Source organism: Molothrus aeneus, chromosome 13 (genome assembly GCF_037042795.1).
Source record: "Molothrus aeneus isolate 106 chromosome 13, BPBGC_Maene_1.0, whole genome shotgun sequence".
Taxonomy (NCBI): Eukaryota; Metazoa; Chordata; class Aves; order Passeriformes; family Icteridae; genus Molothrus; species Molothrus aeneus.
In genome coordinates this window covers 13,959,718-13,980,478 of record NC_089658.1, presented here as the reverse complement: position 1 = coordinate 13,980,478, position 20,761 = coordinate 13,959,718, and the positions used below count along the sequence as shown (strand labels likewise).

Here is a 20,761-nt window from a genome sequence, read left to right as displayed (position 1 = left end):
GAACAAGATCCTGCATTTTTGGTGTGAAAAGAAGAATGGTATTTCATCTATTTTAAAAAGAGCTTGAAGTATTTGCAGAGCATTACGAGTTCTGCAGACATGAGTAACAGCAGAAATTCCATTTTTAATTGTTTTGCATTCCTTCATCTTAGGATCCTGGATCTCTTAATACACACATTAAATGAAAACTTAGGGCTTTTGTTTAGAGTGAATATTTTCTGCTGGAGTGGAGGAACTAATGCAAGAGAAATTCTGGTTCAACTGATTCAAAGCTCAATATAAGAAACTTTCACCAGGTTATAGAGAAATTCCAGGGACAGACCAGAAAGAGGAAAGATTCTTGACTAAAATAGCTTTTGCAGGATGAGTAATGGTAGATTTTGATTATGAAAAATGGTAATCAGAATATGAGCATCATCTATTCTGGAAGTTTTTCCTTCAGAGCATTTTTGATAGTTTGTTTTCTGTGTAGTTTTGAAATGTTTTTTAACAAATAATCCAGTGAAAGGGGTAAAAAATGACACCAAATTACCTTGGACAAGGTAGTTGTTGAATTTCTTGACCAGCAGAGAGAATTGCAAATACTCATAATTGATTTTTCATGGGGGAGTGGTGGAATTGGTGGAAGAATTTCAATTAAGGATTGATAATTGCCATAAAAAGCAGATATGAAGTGAGGATTGCTGGGAGGAAAGATGAACTGAGATGGACATGAAGGGGAAGAGAAAAAGTGGTTATTGGAAAAAGGAATGTGTGAGTGCTAAAGCAACTTACAGAAGTACCTACAATTTTATGAAAAATAACCTCAACTTGCTTTTTCTTTTTTGTTTCAGTGTTCTGAGGTCATGAAACTTAATCCACAACAAGCTCCATTGTATGTGAGTACCAATTAAAACACTTTACTATTCACACAAAACACTTCCCATCAGCTTTTTGGAGATGCTGCTTCTTTTCTTTGCTCCCTAAGGAGTTTCTTTGTATTAATTCAGTTGCAGATGCTCAGTGGTAACGCTCTCAGGTAAGTCACAGAGCTCCTCTGGTTTCCAGCAGACTGTTTTAAGTTGGTTTTGAGCCATGTAATGCTGCCCCTGTGCAGGTATCCCCCACTTCTGTTTTTCCTCCCCAAAGCGTGCATGGCTGTGCTCGTGTGACTTGATGTGTTGAGAGGTGGTGAGAAGAAACTGCTAGTGTGGAAAACAGGGCATCCCAGTGTGCAGGGCTTGCCCACTGTGATAATGTATTTCTGTTTGGAGTTTTAAACGTGGCAGGGTGGACCTGGAGGCCGCGCAAGGCTGGGCTGCAGCAGGGGATGGTTTACGTCAGCCTCTCCGAGCTCGTAACCTCCATGAATAAGGAACAAGCTTCCCCTGGCCCTGAATAGCAGCTTTGTTGGAGAACATGGGCACTGTCAAATTAGACCTGGATGTGTGGGGGTGTGTGAGCGTGTGTTCAGTCTGTGCCAAAGCTGCCAGCCAGCTCTGTAACTGTTTGCTTTCCACACTGCCTTGCCATGCTGGGAGCAGGCTGAGCTGCTGCAGCTCATGGTCCTGCCCACAGACCTCGCCAGCCAGGGCAGAGATGGATGAGAAGGTGGAAAATTTGAAGGGAAAATTGCTTGCAAATGTGGTTTTTAAGGGGAAGGAAGGTGAAACAATCAGGACTGGTGATAGACCTTTATCTTGGAGAGTGTTGTATGTTGTCAATAATGGATTGTATTGACCTTTAAGGCCATGGGGGCTTTGAATTTTGCCTACCTTTAATTACCAACTAGAAGTTTGCATTGGAATTTATTCTCTACCCACTTTCCTAACCCTGTGCTTGAAGCAAGATTAAAATACTATGTAGTGTGACCTGATTTTGTAGAGTGGCTTTCTAGGAGTACACTGTATACTGAATTTTGAAACTAAATGTTGCCTGAACTTTATTAAATCTCTAGTCTACTGAATGTACCTTGACTTTGAAGAAACTTCATTTAAGCTTAGGACACGTTAAGGGAGAATGGAACTTATGTGCAAATATATGATGAAATTGCTACAGTAGAAACACATGAATGGTGTAATGCAGAACAAAATTATTCCCATGTCATTTGAACAGTGTATGACTTTGCTAATCTGGAGCCTTTGTTTTCTCAGCCTTATCTATTGAATTAGTTTATTTTCCCACTGTTTTGTGTGGGGTTTTATTGAATATGTAATACTGAAGTGGTACACTTAGAAGTCCTCATCCCCAGGTGACAGAGAACTGGGCTGAGGTCAAATGTAGCCTGGTGTAAAATAATGATTGTATAGCACTTGGTATAGTGTTTCTTTGCAATGCAAATAAGTTACATTATTAATACATCAGTGACTCCCTTTTCTCTCCTCTTCCTCTGGCCAGGTGTATACACAAATCAGCTCCCTTTCAAAAAAACAAATTTGTTGGTAGCTTAAGAAATTTTGAAAGGTCAAGATTTAGTCTTTCTGTTTGCTCTCAGTATAAATGCTTTGTACATTTTAAGATCAGTTTTGTTTTCCATGTGTTGCTAATTGACAGCTCATCTGAGAGTTGTTAGGTGCCAGCAGAACACAAAGAAAAGGGTATCTTCCTGGTATTTCTATTTTTCTAAAGGCAGACACAGCAGTCTTGTGGCCTGGCCTTTGGGAGACAAATAACAAACCTCACCACATTCCTTCTTCAGAGTGATGGCAACTCCATTTTTCATATACAGCCTCCTTGATCTTGTTTTCAAATTACTGAGAACAGTATTCTGTTAATTCCTCCATAAGGAATTTCATCTCTTTGAATGACTAGAAGTAACAGGCAATACTGCCATGTCAGAGGATTTCCCTATCTTTGTCTTAGGAAAATATGTTTCTCCCACACTTGACCCTTTTGTTTTTGACACCTTTGCATCTTCCTCTTTTAAGCTATCTTAGATTAAGGATTATTCAATTTTGTATATTTTTTTACTAAGTCTGCCATGAGTTTCATCCTGAAAGATCCATTAGATAGTTGTTTTCATCAGCAGCATTACTGAGCTCCTTTTAGGAGGAGAAAGTAAAAAAATGATCAGTTCCTGGAAGCCAGTTAGAGAGCTAAAGCATGCTTTATCCTGTCTGGTAATTACCAGGTTGCCCAGGTTTCATAATTCATAATTAAGAAAGGGGGTTTGGGAACCTGAGATGTCCAGTGTGCTTGGGGCCAAAGTTTTTTGGGTGATGGAAAAGATGATATTGCCACATACACACCAATAGAGGGGTAGAGATTCTTGTATTACTCAAATCAGTGTGCATAAAAGGAAGGAAGACCACCTGCTGTATCCTTCTTGGTACTTTCTTTTGGCTGCTTGAACTTCTATTTACCTCTTCTGTAAAAATCATCTGTGCTGCCTCTGCAGAGCTTGTGACCACTGAGAGGTCACGGCCTGTAATGATGAGACTACTGGCCCTTGTAAGTGTGAAGATTAAGAAATAAGGTGGAAAACATATCCTGTAATAATGAGTGTTGTGTTTTTGTGATTCAGTGCCTCATTTCATCCTTGCCTCATTGTTCTCTTGTTGATGAGGTTGCCAGGAACTGGAGCTCAGCACTGTTGCAGGTCTGTGCTGGGACAGCTGCTGCTCCTTTGCTCTGCCAACAGCTGGCTCCTGTCCCCCAGGAGCACTGTATATGTCACCCAGAGCTGTTGTTACCTCCACTAAGGAGCTGTTTCTGGAGCTCTCCTGGCCCTGGGAGCTGCGCCCAGCAGTGCAGTCATGGGGCTGAGGAGCTGGTGCCAGGAGAGATAGGGTAGGGAAGTGTTCCCCAATTTAGCTCGGGTGCGATAGAGTGGTGCTGGTGCTCACGTGGGATGGGGGGCAAGCAGCTCCCCCATCCCTACCAATGTCAGCATGGAATTGCATTTAGAAAGGGTGGTGGGACTTAGCAGAGCCTGTGGCTGAATATTGTGGGGTGAATTTGTAATAAAAATGTTCAAACTCACTTCCTTACGATGCATTGATTTTTTCAGCTGCTAAAAAAGGGTGCCTGTAGCCAGGCAGTCCTTTGGTTATCTGCCTCAGACTGCAGTTGGGAACATCTTTATTGATGCACAGACACTGGATTCAGTCCAAAACTAACTTTACTCACATCCCTCTTATATTCTGGTGCCATCCTGTTGATATGGGAGTTCTTATCGGGCACACTGTAGAGGATGCAGTTCAGCGTTTCAGACCTTACTTGGGGTCTGCCTGGGCCTTTGTGCTCAGGGAGCCTGGGGTCTCAAAGCTGAAGGACCAGGCTGTTCTGTTTACTGGCAGGCCTTGGGTGGAACAGGAGGATGGGAGGTGAGAAGTCACAAACTTCAGTTTTCTTTGGTTTTTTTACGTGCTTGCGGTGACCTCGGTGATTGTCATGTTTTTATAAAAGTTGTATCTCCCTACCAGCAAAAGTCAAAATTTCAACTTCAGCATTGCAAGGTACTTCCTGGCTCTTGTCACTGTTGTATTGGAATATCCAGATCATCTAGGAGTATGAAAAAAAAAAAGGATTAACAATGCTCTGAACAATGGAAGTGTATTATTAGGTGGTAATTTTATTGTTGTGATTCATTAATTCTCTGTTTATAGATGAGATTGAATACATTAGTCATGATTAAACTCCACTGTTGCTAACATCCATGGGAAAGTGCAAATGTGAAGTGTTGATCTTTTTAAAAACATTATCATTAATTGGGAGTCCATCAGATTATTCAGCAGGAGATTTAATTACAAGAGGATCAAGGCTCACAAGCCACGTCCTTATTTCCACCCAAACTTTAGTAAATATGGAGTATGCGTGAAAGATTGATCAAGGTTGTGTCTTCAGCTGCATAGAGTGTCCAGAAAATCTCCCTTCAAAAGTGATGTGCACAGCTTCTGATTTCAGCCTCTGCTAGCTCTGGGGTCTCTGTAGAATTATTGATCATTTTTGTAACCCAGTCGCATCTCCTACATCTCTGAAATCAATGTTGGTTTGGGGTTATTTTTTTAGAAAAATGACTGGAGAGCAGTATTTGGGTATGAATGTTTTGGAAAAGCACTGGGGTGACATGCAGGGAAACGTTGGGAAACATTAATCTCATCTACTCTTGATTGCAACCAAGGTTACAACCTTAGATCTGCCTTTAAGACGGGAATATTTTTTCATGGTGATAATGATCAGTGGGTGTGAAATGGAAAAGATTAGCAGCTGGAGAAGCATGATGTATTGCTGCAAACTTTTTTTCCTTTTTCCTTTTAGATTAAAAGGAACAAACTTGTTTTAAATCACAGCACTCCTCCTCTGCATGGTTTGTCTAAGGTGTGCCCACGTTATTTGGAGTGACAAACCCAAATGTGTCATAACTGGTGATTGCATGAGAGGGCAAACACTTAATTGATAAAAATGCTGCCATTGGCTTTGGTCTTTAATCGGGTCTGTGGATGGAGTCTCTTGTCTAAACTGCCACTTAGGAGCTGTGTAACCTGCAGAGTTTCTCAAGGAGACTTTTTGATAGAGATGAGAGCTCCCACTTCCAAGGCAAAATGTCTTGCAGCTTAATGAAGTATGAACTTCAAAAGCCTCAGAAAGAATGCATTGACCCTCTCTTAATATAACCTGGGGTTTGGGTACAGTAGGTCCTCTTCTGTTAATGAATGAACCACTCCTGTAAATATCCCAGTTTGTCCTGCTTTAATCTAAAACTGAAAAAAAGGATAATGCTCGTAATATTTTCCCCCCACTTACGTATTCATATAGAATGAGGCCCTACTGAAGTGCACTGTGTATTCCTGAGAAAAGCAATTGTCACACCCTCTGATGTTCATGCTTTAAACCCCCCCCACCTTCTGAGTTAATATTAAAGAATTGAAGATACAAGTTCCCAATACAGAGTTTTGAGGCTTGTGGCAGCAGTGTCTGTCCCAAGTGCTGTGGCTCCCTGAGTGCAGTGAGGTGTTGTACCTGTGTGTGCCTCACATCTGGCTTCTTACCTCAGGTGTCGCTGTTGTGTGATATATGATTAATGTTCTTCAGAAATCTCTGCCAAGGGGACAAAAGGACAAAATGAAATACTTTTATAGTTCTACAGTAAGATGCTGTCATGAGGTTGGCAGCTGTGCTTAAGTTACTTTTCTACTAAAGCAGAATTTGTTTGCTTAGTGGCATGTATGGTGACAAAGGCCACTGAGATGCCTGAGCATCTGAGGTCAGTCCAGCAGAAAAAGGAGAACATACCACACATGCTTTTGATGTGGGAATTTCTCATGAAAGTCACTATACAGAAGCCCTGTTTTTGCTTCTCTCAAGGTCCTTAGGCAAGAGGACAGCCAGCCTTGATGTTTAGTTCAGCTCTGTGGTGAGAGGATCTGATAAACCTCTTGTCTTTTATTTGTTGGGTACTTGATTTCTTCTTAATGACAAACTAGCTTTCTGCCCTACCTTCAGAATGTCTTTGAGTAATGAATGAGTGGAGGCCTCTGAGCACCTTTTACAAATAAAATATTTGCTTGCATTACTTGTGGAAGAACCTGCTGCTTGGTTGGTTTTAAGAAAGTCAGCTGGGGCGCCTGAATAAACTGATTTTTTTTGAGAGGAGTATATTGCAGCTTGTCTGGCTCTGCTTTAATTCTCCAGGGCAAAATACTTTCCTCACTAAACTGTGCTTGACCTCATCTTTTAAGTTTTTGTCACTCAGATCTTTGATTTAGATTCCTTTCATCCTCCACTTCCCAAACTCTGGTCTGCATCATGCAGGAAGCCATCCCTTCTGTGGAAATGGGTGTCTGGCAGCTGCCACCTGAGCTCAGCAACGTCCCCTGGCAAGCTCCCTGCTGCTGCTTCTGGGTTCTGTCACACCCCAGCTCAGACTTCTGCTCAGTCTGGTTATTGTGAGGCTGACTGCTTGGCTTGCTCCTCTTAAGAGAGACTAGCTCATGAGGTTTGTGTGATGTTAGCATAGGGCTGTGGGTGAAATGGTGACTTTAGTGCATTTACTGAAGGCAGCTTTGCCTGGAGAAGTTGGATGAGGCTGCCAGACCATCAGCAGCATCTTCCTCCAGGAGAAGCTGTTGCTTAAATTGCAGCTCAGAGGCCTTTTCTCAACCTTTCTTCCAAATTGTCTGAAGCTAAAAGTGCTGGATATGGGTTCAAAGCCCTCCTCCCCTCATTATCTATTTGAACTTTTCTTGTGTGATCCTGTTTTGTGGGTGTGAAAGTGCTGGTAAACAATAAACAGTCTGGCTTGAAGTCTGGAGCACTGCTCTGAAATTCTGCCCTTAACTCACCACTACTTTGCAGCATTATGTGTGAACTTTAATATGACTTGCAGAAGATGCCAGAGCTGGTACAGCTGGTAGGGGTGGGAAAGCAGAGACAATGATCTGCTTTTGGGGAGCTGTTAGATTGCTTCCTCCTGCTTTCTGAAACTGCAGAAGGAATCCTTATATTATCACACTAGGAGTTATATTAAAGTTGGGTGAGATTATGTACGTGTCTTGGACTCTGTGTTTGGGATTCATTACTTCTTGTGGTAGCTGATGAGCTGGGAGTACCTGGACAGACCCAAGAGATGGTGTCCCATCCCCAGCATCACTGACAGTGTTGCTTCCTCTCTTCTCAGGAGGAATAAGCGATGGAGGTCTGCATTTGAGTTTAAGAGAACAAAAATACTCTTCAGCTACTGTTCCACTGTGGGATGTATTCTTATGCTACCTTTAGAATGCACAAACACATTTCCCATGTCATTCCTCAGGATACATGCCCCTGCTGTATTTCCTGTACCAAAGTACTGACAGTCATTTTGTTCAGCTAGAGGCAGCTCTGACAGCAAAGCTGATGTGAGAGCAGTGCTCATAAAGATGTTGATTTCACAAAGCCAAAATTTCACATAGCCTCCCAAATCCCCTGCACTCTGCCTGCAGTGCTCCCAAAGGCTGTGTTGGATGTGGTGTCCCTGCAAGTGCTTGTCCTCTGCCTGGCTCAGTAAAGCAATTCCATATTGTGCTTAAGTGGAAAATAAAATAATTGTTAATCACTGTAGCTCGATGCTGTGCAGTGCCATCAAGTGGCAGTTCTGTCGCAGGACACATCTTCAGGGCTGCCTGTGTTTGTATTGACGTTTTAAAGTGTTTCTTTTAAACATTACAAAAGTTTCACCTGTCTGCAGTTGTGGTTGGGGAGGTTTACTTCATCAGTAAGGTAATGATTATAATGGTTTCTGTTCTCTCATGGCAAAAATGTCACTTTAAAAAGTGCCTCAGTCATTGCAGTAGCTCTAAGTACTGTAGCTGTGAAAAATTTAAAGACTGGCGAGGATATTTTGCAGCTGGCAGGAAAATGAGTGCTCTGGAACACACTGAGCTCTGTCTCTCTGAAGGTTTTGCTGTACTGTAGAGGAGGCTGAAGTACCAGGAAAAAGCCATACTTCAGCTCTCTTCTGATTTTGGATCTTAAGTGTTCAAACCTGATTTTTTTTTTTTTTTTTGCTTTTGGTTTTCTTTAAGACACCCCAAGGCTGTTTGTGAAAATACTCCAGTGGTAGAAGATTGCTTCTAATAATATGTCATCATATGTACTTTATCTTCCAGGAATTGTGACTCTCTCCATCCTTCTGGTGCCAAGAGAGTAGCTGGATTCCTCTTAGTCGCTGCACACATTCAGGCTGCCTGCTATTGCTCCTAAGCACTGCAATTTTGTTGTTATTGCTAGATGGGCAATTAGTAGGAAACACTATCAATCACTCAAGCAGCAGGTTATAAAATTACCTGCTTTGGTTCTCGTAAATGTAATGAAGAGGCTTTAGGATGAGGCCAGAGCAAGACATTCACATCAGTTTGGGTGTGTTTTTCTAGGAACTGATTGAAGTAGTTTCCAGAATTTCAGAAAAAAAGCCTGAAAGACCAGTACTTGTAGAAACTGGGTGGTACTGGAGGGGACATTTTGCTGCAAAGAAATTTCACCTTCTTTTGTCCTGTCTTTGTATTCATTGTGACATTACATGGAGACATGCATAATTTAAAGTTAACCCCAATGTGTTACTGCTTTTGTGTACATCTACACCTCCTCTATACCAGAGCTGTACAGGGTTTGTGGTGGAAGAGGCTTGAGGTTACTGTCAATACTTGCTTATTCAGGCCAGAAAGTGCACAATTGTTTAAGTGGATAACATGGCTAACACTAAACTGCCTGAATAAATGAAAATTAAATTGTTATTTTCTTTACTAAACTGCAAAATCCACCAAAACAATAAAGTCCCCACTGCAGTTTTTCCCTGGGTGTTTACATTTAGCACAAAAGGGTGAATGGCACTCTTCTTATCCTTTCTGTTTCTCTCCTTAAGTTTCATTTTGCTGCTATAATTGTACTGTTAATTTTACCACGTTTTTGTGCATGCCAGAAATTATTAGAAATGACCTTGGCTGTTTGGTTTTGTGAGGGCTGTCTGTGTGGAGCACGGGCTGGCACTGAGCTGATGCACTCTGAGTGCTGCAGAGCACGTGGAGCCCTGTGCTGAGGCAGTGGTACAGCTAAATCAGCTATTAACAGCCCAATCTAATAACCTGCCTGGCTCTGGCTAGCAGAGTGGCATGTCAGGATGATCTCTGCATGAAGATAAATCATGTGTCTCTCTCAGCACTAACGAGATCCTGTTACTTTGATGGATTTCTGCTGGCAGTCTGTAGAGATCTCCTTTGAGCTGCACGGATTAATATGTGTGTAATGGTTATAATAGCATCTTGACACTCAATAAAGACTCATCTTGGGGATGATTGATTTGGAGGCTGACAGAGACCTGCTCTGTCAAAGGATGTGGGCCACTAATAATGGATTTCTTGAAGCATACCCATTTCCACAGGAGTTTGTGCTGCTCACGCTGGTTCAGAGTAGAAAATCCACACCTTGCCCTCCTCAAACCTTTTATCTCTTTGCCAGCAAATCCTGCTGCAGGATTAGACACCTGGACTGGCTTGGGCTGTGGTTGAGGCTGTGAGATGATGTTAATAAATCAGCTCTAACAATGTTGGCTCTGCAGACAGGCAAGTTGAAGGTGTCCATGTTGTGTTTTTCAGCAGAGGTTGCACCCAGGGTGGATCCATGAGAGCCAGCTTGGGCCTGGAGGCAACAGCTCAGGGCTGTTTATCATAAATGTCCTTGTTTTCCCACAAATTCTTTTTTTCCCTAAGAGTCTTGAATAAATGGTCTTTTGAATCTGTACTTGTGTCAACATTTTATCCATCAGTGTGCTAAGCTAATCTTATTTTTGGACCAAATTCTTTTTTCACCTTTGAGGAATGAAAGTAGTCTGTTTCAAGTCATGGCTTTGTGGCTATTATTGGAAGAGGAGATCACTTGGCTCAGTGCAGTGTTAATGAAATATGGAAGGAGATATCACCTTGATTTGCTCTGTGGGCTGGCAGAAAAATATCTGCCATCATTCTGCTCTTTTGGTGGCCTGTGGGCAAGACAGAATGGTCTGTGATTGTGTTTTCCAAAGAATGAGAGAGTGCTTTGCAAAATCTGACTTTCTCATCACAGAGGTGCTCAGTATCTGTGCTGTTAACCTGAAACCTTTCACTGGTAGAAATAATAGGACTACTGTTAATTTAAAGAGGAAATAAGGTTAGGTTTGGAGGTCGATTTAAAAAAAAAAATATTTAAACTACTGGAGTCATTCTTGTTGTCTTCTTTTGTGCGGGTGGTTTTTTGTTGTTTTGGTTTTTTTTTTTTTGTTTTGTTTTTTTTGGGGTTTTTTTTTTGGTTTTCTTTTTAATTAGGAAAACTTCTCTGGTTCATGCTTTAAGATCAAGGAGTTTGAAGTCATTGACTATGAAAAAGGACACAATCTGCCCCAGAACTTGGCAGCTTGCCATTCTATTTATTTTTGGAGTCTTTCCCTGAAGGTTTTATCTGCAGGAGGTTGCAACACTCTACCCCAATGACATCCATCTTTCTCCCTGCTCCTGACCCAGGTCACTGCCTTAATCATGGGGCATATCTCCAGGTGAGGGGGGATTTCTAGAGCTGCTCATGTTCAGACACATTTTACAGCCCTACCTTTGTTCCTGGGGCCTGGAGTTCTGCAGAATGAGCTGTGTTTGATGTGACTTCTTTTTTTTTTCCCACTAAGTGCTCCTCTGAGTCCATCCATAGTGGTGAAATTGAGGATGCCTGTAATAATTGCTGTTATCTTGCTGTAAGAGATACCTCTGACCTCCTCCCATGGTCCCTTCCTTTTCTATCCGTGTGCTGGGAGCTTGCAGGCTAAATGGCCACATCTGGACAAGGGGATGGATGTTCCAGGCTGAGGCATTTGAGATCCACTGACAAACTCAGAGAGGGAAGGGGACTCAGCTGGGTGTTTTGGAGGTAGGACAGATTGTGCCCCTCAAGTGTGAGCTGTTCATCTGTTAACCTGGGAATAGCAGCCTGCAAGAGTTTGGTGGGTGTAGGTTATTTTCTTGCCATGGAAGGAAGAGCATTCTGTGGTTTTTGGAGCCGGCAGTGATAGGGCTGTGTCACAGCTGAGTGGCTGGAACACTTACTCAGACCTGGAAAAACTGGGATCTAAGCCTTTCTCAATCAAAAGGGTTATTCCAGGAGATGAGAGCACTGTCATGTTTGCTCTAAAAATAGTTGTCCGAACGCCCATTTCCTTTTGCAGTCAGGAGCCCGTGTGGCTGCACATGGTTTTGTTCTGCAAGGGGATGTCCATGTGTCCTTTCCAGATGTCATTCTCCGAGGGTTTAAGCACAAGTTTGCACCAACCCAAAGTAACCTTAGATGGGAGGGACCTTCCAGGGTACTCAGTTGAGATATGGGAACTGTCTGGGAGCAAATGTTTATCTGCTGATCTTGTTGTGTACTGACAGAGCTAGATGGTAATGGATCATTGAGCATCTAAACAATTATATTGTACTTTTTTCCTTACTTGATGATTTCTGCTACATTTTTTAAAGGTGCCTTGCAGTTCCCTTTTCCATGCTCCAGCTGCTTTCAGACTCCTCTGCAGTTCTCAGTTTGAGGTGGAATTGTCTCAACTTTCCCTTTGATTTTGTCTAGCTTAATTATTGTCAGTGCTGCACCTTTTCCAAAGAAAACGTCATGTGATTGAAAAGCCAGCTGTTCTTTAAAAGCCATTTGGATGAAAAGTATTCAGTGTTTGGACCATGATTCTCATTTCATTGATGGGGAAACTCAAAGCACAGGGATGTGAAAGGACTTGCCTCCTGCTGGAATTCCAGCCTGATCCTGGGTACTCTGTGTCAAGCACTAGCTGGGGTAACAGCGAGTCCAACTCCATCTAAAAATTAATAAATAAAGGTACCAAAGAGCCTGAACTGCAGGAGGAGGAGGAAGAAACCACAGCTGTGATTTTGTGCTGTACTGGCTATGGAGAAGCTCTCCTGGGAGCAGTTTAGGGCTTCCCAAAGGGGAAGAAGCAAAAATGCAATAAAGCAGTGACTCAACCAGGGCCTGATTCATGTTATGAGTAGCGGAAACAAAACAGAACTTGTTACAATGACAGGTTACATTTACTCATCTAATCCAGCCTCTTTCATAAAGCATCATATCTACAAAAACCCAAAATCTACAGCTCTTAGAAGGAAATACCTAGGGAGAAAAGCTTTCTTTCCTTCATGTGAATCTCCAACCCATCTAACCCATGCACTTCCCATTCAGTAGGTTTGTGCTGCATGAGGACACAGACACAGTTTGCTGTCAATGGTCAGCAGCAATTTTTGCATTTTGCTTTTCTGGGTAGAATAAATTAATGATTACTGGTTGTTGGTGTTTTCTCATGAAAAGAAGATTGTTAAAGTAACAATAGAGTGCTGCAGTAGTGCCATCTAACGCACACTTAATTTTGATAAGTACTTTTAGATTCCGTGTGTGGAGATCAGTGGGTGGTTAGCGGCTTAAGTAATGTTCTTTAAAATTCCCAGTATGAACCATGGGGGGAAAACCCAGATTAGAAATTAAATGCTTCAGCTACAAAAGTACAGCTCGCCTTTTGGGGGTTTTTGGGGGGGTTTTTTGGTATGTGGTGGGGTTTTTTTTGGTTTTTTGTTTTGTTTGTTTGGGGTTTTTTAGTGTGGTTTTGTTGTTGTCGTTTTTGTTTTCAGAAATGTTAAAATTTGTTAGCTAGCATGTTAAGAATATTTTTTCCCTTTTTCAGTATATTGTTGACAAGTGTACCTGTTTCTCGTAGAGCTGATATCCCTTGGGGAATCTTCCCTACTGCCAACTAAACTCATGGTTTTCATCCTAAAATCTGGAATTCTGCATTTGCCAGGGCTGTTTCCATGGTCCCAAATGATGACCAGTTCCCCCAAAGCAGACACCTTTCCAAGGCTTGAAGTGGAAAAGATAGATGTCTTTATATGCTTACAACCATTTTTTCTTTTTGGAAGGTGGATAGTATTTTTCAGGTGACAACATAATTGATCTTAATTCTTCTGAGCTTAAAGGTTTTGTTTACTTTATTGCCACTTCCAAATATTGCTGAGGTCATCTATTTAAAAAAAAGCCTTTGAAGGTAAATAGTCCATTTTAACAGGTTTACTTGGAGTTGTTCGTGCTTTGCCTACACACCACCCACAAATGCTGGAAGAGCTACTACCTAAAAAAGGTGGAGTTGTGCTAATGGCAGCAAATCATGCTGACAAACAGCATTTGGGCCTTTTTAGAGATAATTGTATTTCTGCTGCCAAAACTTCAGAGATGGGCCACTCTAAAATCCCTTCCTATGTTCTTTTCTAGTTTAAAGCTCAAAGTCAGGCTTGGCTTTTCCAGTGCACCTGTCCCATGGTGAGGCAGACCTGCTTTCTCCCTGTGGTTTGGAAAAGGGAATATGTGTATAGGAAAGAGCCCCATCCACCTTCTTTACACCCCATTACATCTGAGACTAGGGATTTTTCAGATCCAGACAAGGGACAGGGTGGCCTCTTTCATGAATGGACCACGATGGAATGTTTTCATTTCCAATGGGCTTTAAGCCAAGTAAATATTAGTCGATCCAAACTAGTTTTGAAATTAAATTATTCTTATTTGTTGGAGCATTCCAGAGAATGGCTTTGATCTGTCTGTACTTTCACCAAAGGGATATTGGCAGGCTGGCCTCCCATTTCTAGCCATTTGGGATGAAAGAAGGGTTATAATAACCACCTTGTGTGGCAGTGATCCTGAACAGATGACATTTTTTGGACAATATTAAATGAATAAAGGTAAACATACTTCAATTAAAATGTTTTTGGAGGCTGAATGCAATAGGGCTATTGGAAAGTCTTCTATGTGGGTTGGAGGAATTTGGCTGCATTTGTAACTGATTTTCTTTAAGTCCAAAAATCTTGGAAAGAGCGGGGTTTGTTCTGAGTATTATTTCCTTTCCAAATAAATACATTGTTTGAATAACTTAAAAATCAAATTAAAATTGGCAGTGAACAATGAAATTGTCAGTAACTGGGAGGTAGAGAGGTGTGTTGAAGAAGGAGGGTTTTTTACTTCTGGGGGTGACCTGTACCACCAGAGTGACCGAGTTAGCTCAGGTGATACCTGCAGGGAGACAACTTAAAAATTAAAGTAAAAAATCCAGTAAATAAGATGCTCAGTGTTCCACAGTTTCTGCTGAAGGATCCTCCAGAAGAGGCGGGAGCAGGGTGGTGGAGACCCTCCCACCGTGAAGTGCTGCTTAGACACAGCTGAAGAACCTTTTAAATTGATACCAGCGGATGATAATTTGTGCTCTCCCTAGACTTAAACAATAACTGAAATGAACTGAATTAAAATCTAAGGAGTGGAATGAGTGGGTTGGAAAGATCTGGAGGTCACTGGTCTGACCACCTTCCACCTTCAAAATTAGGTCAGGTATCAAGTCAGGTAAGTCCAGCTATATGTTTAAGTTCCAGCTTAGATTTCAGATTATGTGGAACCTCTGGTGTTGGGGTTTCTTACATCTATTTACTAGGTTTTCTGTGAATAACTAAATATACAAATTGTCATTTGCAATACTGATGCAAATTAAATTGTTTTTCCTAGAAATGTAAGTAGTTTGCATGGATAGACAGGTGCCTTCTCACAAAAACTCTGTCAATTTGCTTTGATTTCACAAAAATTAGACTAGCTGTACTTCAGAGTTAAACAAAAGAAAAAATCTCTTTTAACAGATACTGTGTTAAACACTCAGTGCTGTTGGTGCATGTTCTGAAGTGTCACCTGCATTTTAAATCTGTTTAAGTACTTTGTATGTTCATGCCTTAAGGGAGAAATGGTTTGAACAAAGACACATATAAAAAACAAAGCACAAAGGGTTTGTAGGTTAAAACTCTAGCTTTTGTTTTTTTTGAACATCAGCTCAAATCTGGATCCATTTGCTTGAAATGGAATATTTAGTTTTCAACTCAGCATGTGAACTGGTCATGCTTGAATTTAAAGCTTGATTTATTTCTTTTTGCACCTGTTTTTATTTTAACACTGACTCGATACAAGATAGACTTTTGCTACATGGTTCCTTCCTCCCCAGCTGGAAGTCTGGTCTGATATTATCACATGAGACCTTCCTAAAATTTACATTTGTAACTCTGCAACCTCTAAAAAATACAAAATACACTTCACAAAACTCTAAGGGTTTTTTTTGAATTTATGGTTTTCTTTCCTGTGTCACAGCATTGACCCACACATTTGATTTTAAGACCAGTGGCTGGTCGTGAACTTGCCCCACAAAATCTTGTTTGTATAAAACAAGGTGCAGTCCTGCCCCTGGCAGGAGGTGCCAGATGGGCCGGATCAGGGGAGAAATGGACACGAATTTGGAGGAGGAAACGTGAAAGGAGCTGAGGGAGACGTGAGGCAGAGCGTGGGAAGCGATAGAAGGGAGGGCCTGGAAGCCTGGGAATTGTCTACAACAGTTGTATCTGACAAAGAGAAGGGATGAAACCTTTTAAGGAGGAGGTTTTAAAGGAAATGACATGTGTATTCTCTTGAATATGCAAATCAGAATTACATAATCTGCAATAACAATAATAATAATAATAATAAAATCTTTTCCAGATTTGCAGCTGTAGCCATATGCTCAGTGAGGTGGTGGCAGAGCTGGCAGCCACAGCTGCTCTGTAAAACTGGAGCATCCACCTGGTTCTGATCTCCACAGACAACGGACAGAAGGTCACATCACAGACTGTTGTTCTCAGTATCTTGTAGTTTATATAATTTTTTCAGGCTAATAAACAAAGTATGGGGAGACCCCAGAGGCATTTAAAAGATGTGTAGATGTGGCACTTGGGGATGTGGTTTAGTGATGGCTTGACAGTGCTGGGTTAACAAATGGACCTGATGCTCTTGGAGGTCTTTTCCTACCTAAATGAGTCGATTACGATTTTTTCATCAAATGAAAACGCTTCACTTAGTTCTGCAGTAACTGTAAAACATTCTCTTTCCCTGCTTTTCCTTCCCTATGGAATACTGAAATTGGTTCATATTGCCCCTGTTCTTTCCCATGCAGATGTAGGAATTTCAGGTGTATTTACTGTACCCTTTGCTGGGTTAACTGTGATAACCGTGTGCGCCCTTTATAAATATAATTTTCCCTGAGAGCCAAGATGAGCTAAATGATAAAATATGCTGAGATACTGAACTAAATCCTCCATAATACTAAGCAGGAGAGTTTAACCAACAGATCATGAGAGGTTTCTTCTCAAGGCTTGAAGAACTACTGTATTTGGTAACATACAGATCTTTTCACCAAGGCGTGAGCTTATATGATGAGTGAGAAGAGCTGTCTGTGGCACTACAGTTAGTGTGTCTTTGTAAGGAAGGTAGGAAAAAAAATCTCAGTTGATATGAAACTTTGGTACCTTTGTGTATTTATGGATTGTGGATGAGAGATGTGTTCAGTGATCAGGTTGGATCTATGGTTGCAGTGCTGGCTTGGACAGGGGAAATTGAGTGCTCAATCAAGAATTAGGGCATTTTCTCAAATTTCTGAGGGCAGAGGAAATTTTGGCCACTATCTCATTTCTGTTATGTGTGTCTATATTCTGATATATATTTTATATATATATAGTGTTATATATGTCTATATATGTGTGTGTGTCTGTGTCTGTACAAAAACCCCTGTGTGGGGTGTGCACATCTTTGTCAGACTTGGTGTGATTTTACCATATTAAGTTGTTATTTAAAAAATACCCTGGATATTTCTACATGTCTCTCTCTAGAGTTGCAGTCAGTGTGTTTCCTAGATGTTGGCTGGCTTTGGCACTGAGGTTGACTTGCATATCTGAAAATTAGGATGGGCATTGAGCCCTATGAAAGGAGTGTATGAATGGAGAGTGTGAACATTGTAGGAAGAGTAATTTCATTTTAGATTATGCACTTCTTGGTCATGTAAACTTAATCTTGTTTCTTGTCCTTTTTCCTAGGGTGACTCTGTTATTACAGTGCAGCTGACTGAGGAAGATAAAGTTGAAGATGATGTAGTTTTTTATTTAGTCTTCACTGGATCAACTGTCCAACACTGCACAAGCACGAGAAAGATTAATCCTGGGAGTCTGGAGACAATTTCTCCTGGTAAACAATTGCCTTTCTTTGCATATCAGTGTATCAGTCTGTGAAATTTGGTTACTGCAAGTGGACTGGAATGTAATGCTCTTTGCTTGGTTATCTTTATCCTCATTTACACATTCACAAGGAATAGAACACGTGGTTTGGATGACTGCTTTTGCCTTTTAAAAACCTCTTACTTGATTTCACTAGAATTATATGATTTTGAGATTGCAGTTATTCAATATGTAACTATGAGATGCTATTGCAGAAAACTCACAGTTACACACACACATAGTAAAAAGCTTTTAAATGCAGCAAAGATGGTAGAAGATACATTTGTAAAGTTTGCTGTTGCCCAAATGGTGGACAGCCCAGTAAGTCTTAGCTACACTCATCATGTGCTTGACTCACTGAGGTTCATTGCTGTCTTCCTGGTGAAATAGAACCCTTTCCCTAAATCCTGTTCAGCTCACAGCTCGCAGAGCATTTCTGGAGCTCTTGCGGTACAGGTGATGTGCTGCTCAGTGCCATCTTTCCATGGCTGGTTCAGATGAGGTGGGTTTCCACATGAAAGCCCACCTCTGTTTTTATCCTTTGTGCCACCAACAAAACAAAACCAATCAGCATCTCCCTTTGGTGACTTCAGGACCGTGGGAATGAGTGTGTTCCAGGCTGCAGTCCTCACCATTAACCTTTCATTCTGACTTGTTGCTATGCAGCACACTGCTACCAGTGTGAGAAAAACGCCTGACATTTTCACTACACACAGTGTAACTCAGGCCATCAAGTGTTTTTCTTGGGTTTGTCTTTTCATCTACCTCCTAAGTATTGTTTTGTGAGAGATGCACATGGAGTAAAATTTGGAGTTATTTTCTCTTGGGAATGAGTAGCTAAAAGTTGGCCACTCAGTTTTTTTCATTTCCTCCTCTTTTTGTGCTGTTCATGTTGTTCAGTTGGCTTGGGAAGAGAAGCCTTTTTATGGCTACTGATGACTGGAGCCCCGTGCAATCAAGTAGATTAGTGCTTATTTTCTCCCAGAAGAGCAAGAGGGGGTGACTCCTTCCCTGCTTTTGTGTGGTGGGCGTGGGGCTCTGCCAGCCCTGCTCAAAATGACTTCACCTCTCCCTCGGGGCTGTGGCTGCTTGTGCCAGGAAAGGAACTGAAAAGCTTCAGTGTTCCCTCCAGCCCATGTGGGAGCCAGCCTGCTGGATGGGATTTCCGGGCAGGAACGACTCTTTCCCATCACTGCTGCCCTTGCAGCAGTGCTGGATGTGCCCAGGGAGGTGGCTGCCAGGTGGGACCAGAGTGATGCTCTGGGCACTGTCTGTCCTGCCAGCCCCAGATGTACCTGAGTCACTGGGAGGGCTCCCTGCAGCTCCTTTTGGTGCTGGTAGTGGGAAATCTGACACCGTTCATGATTCAAAAGGAAAAGAGGGAATTTCTCTCAATTGTTCCTTTAGCAATGATGGATTGTTTTGTTAGTGGGTTTTTTTTTTTTTACCCAGTAAAGTCATGATCTTGTGGGGTGTGAAGTTGGACCGGGATGGGTGCTGTCCCAAAATACAGCTTGTTTCAGACAGAGTTTTAAGGGAATTTTCAAAAAGGTAGTCTCATTCCTGCACTGCCCAGGGCTGTGGTGCAAGGAAGAGGTGACATCTCAGATGTAAAATAGCCATGTGAATAGCACCCTCATCTGTGCTCCTACCTCATTTTGGTGAGACTGCCTAAGGAAAAAAAATATTTCAGTGCTGAAGAGATTGTTGGGGAAAGGCAGAACAAGAAATGAGAAAAGCCTGATTTTTTTCATCCCCTCTGCTGACACCCATGCATTTGTCTAGCGTTGTTTCAGCAGTGATTACACTGATTACACTGATTTCAGTGGAAGTATGACTGACTTCAGTGCAGCTCTTCCTCCTCCTCCTCCTCCTTCCTGGACGCACAGTGAATCTGTAATCATGTGTTTACACTCTGTATGTTCCTCAGTTGCCTTGGCAATGGCTGTGGTGACTCAGAGCGTTATTTGACCTCGGAGGGATTAGCCATGAACAGCACACAGTGTGTGTGAGACCAGCCCTTGTTCAGACACCCAGCCCGGGCACTTAGCAAGTGTTCTGCAAGGAAACTCCTGCAAACAGTTGTAGCCAAAAATCTCAGCTTTTACTTCAGTTCTGAGCATCTTTCATTTGTTCCTGTGATGCAAGGAGTGTTGCACATCCCTGTGAGCACAGCAGCTCCTGGGGACAGCTCAGGTGCACTGGGGAAGGGCTGATTCACTCAGGAGCCTCTCTGCCTTCCCTGAACCTCCTCTGCATCCCTTCTGGACTCCAAGGTTCTTCCCTTATTCTTGCCCCACGTGCTCAAAATTTCATGTGGTCCCCAGGAGACTTCAGATAAAGTCCATCAGCAGCTGGGGTGAAAGGGTTGAAGTAATTCTGTTCAAGCTGAAGTAAAAACAAGCCCACATTTTTAATTTTTGTTTCTTGAGTTTTTCATTGGGTTTCTTGATGTACAGAAGTGTAAAAGACAGACAAATTATTTCATTACATTTGCTGCCAAAATTAATCAGAATGTTTTAGAAAAGCTTTCAAATAAAATCACATTTGAAAAGAAACCTCAACAACATAAAATTGTTTTAGGTGAAAGATTAGAGAAAATGGAATAGAAATATAAGCTGTCAAAATACCCCATAAATTTTCATTGTATGTGAAAATTCTCTATATCCTGAAAGACTTTACCTAAATAAAAGCTTATCACTGCAGAATTAAATGACTGCTGCATCTTCTATAATTACTAGAGCAATCTGCTTCTTTCCTATGCTTTTTTTATCATCAGTCTTAAACACTGAATATATATATAGTCCGTAATACTGTTCAAATGTGAGCTTTTATTTCTGTACAGAGTAAAAGAAAGGACTTCTGACTGTAATTTTATGGTAGCAGCTTTATTTTACCTGAAGATGTGGATAAATACAGATTAATCACTTCTTCAAATTACAGAATACTTACTTGTATTTATGCTCTTGCTCTGAAGAATGGGATGGATTATTTATCCTGCCCTGCTGTTGGCTGTATTAATTTAAGGAAGGTAATTTCCCCTTGTAAGAAACATATTCTCATCTGAGCTGATCAGTCATAACTTGAAGTGTCAAAATTAGCTACTGAGATTCAAGAATTAGCCAGGAGATGATGTTTTGTGTGCTTTCAGTGCTTCTTTTGCCAGCCTAAGGACACACTAGGTTACATCACCC

General features: G+C 41.5%; 1 protein-coding gene across 1 annotated transcript in view; it reads left to right on the top strand.

The window, feature by feature from the left end:
* AKAP13 (A-kinase anchoring protein 13) overlaps positions 1–20,761 on the top strand; it is a 205,322-nt gene that overhangs the window by 57,214 nt on the left and 127,347 nt on the right. Inside the window, exons 4-5 of the mRNA XM_066558526.1 lie at positions 834–878; positions 17,391–17,538. Of these exons, the coding sequence (XP_066414623.1) occupies positions 846–878; positions 17,391–17,538 (181 nt within the window). The 5' untranslated portion in view covers positions 834–845. The remainder of the gene's footprint in view (positions 1–833; positions 879–17,390; positions 17,539–20,761) is intronic.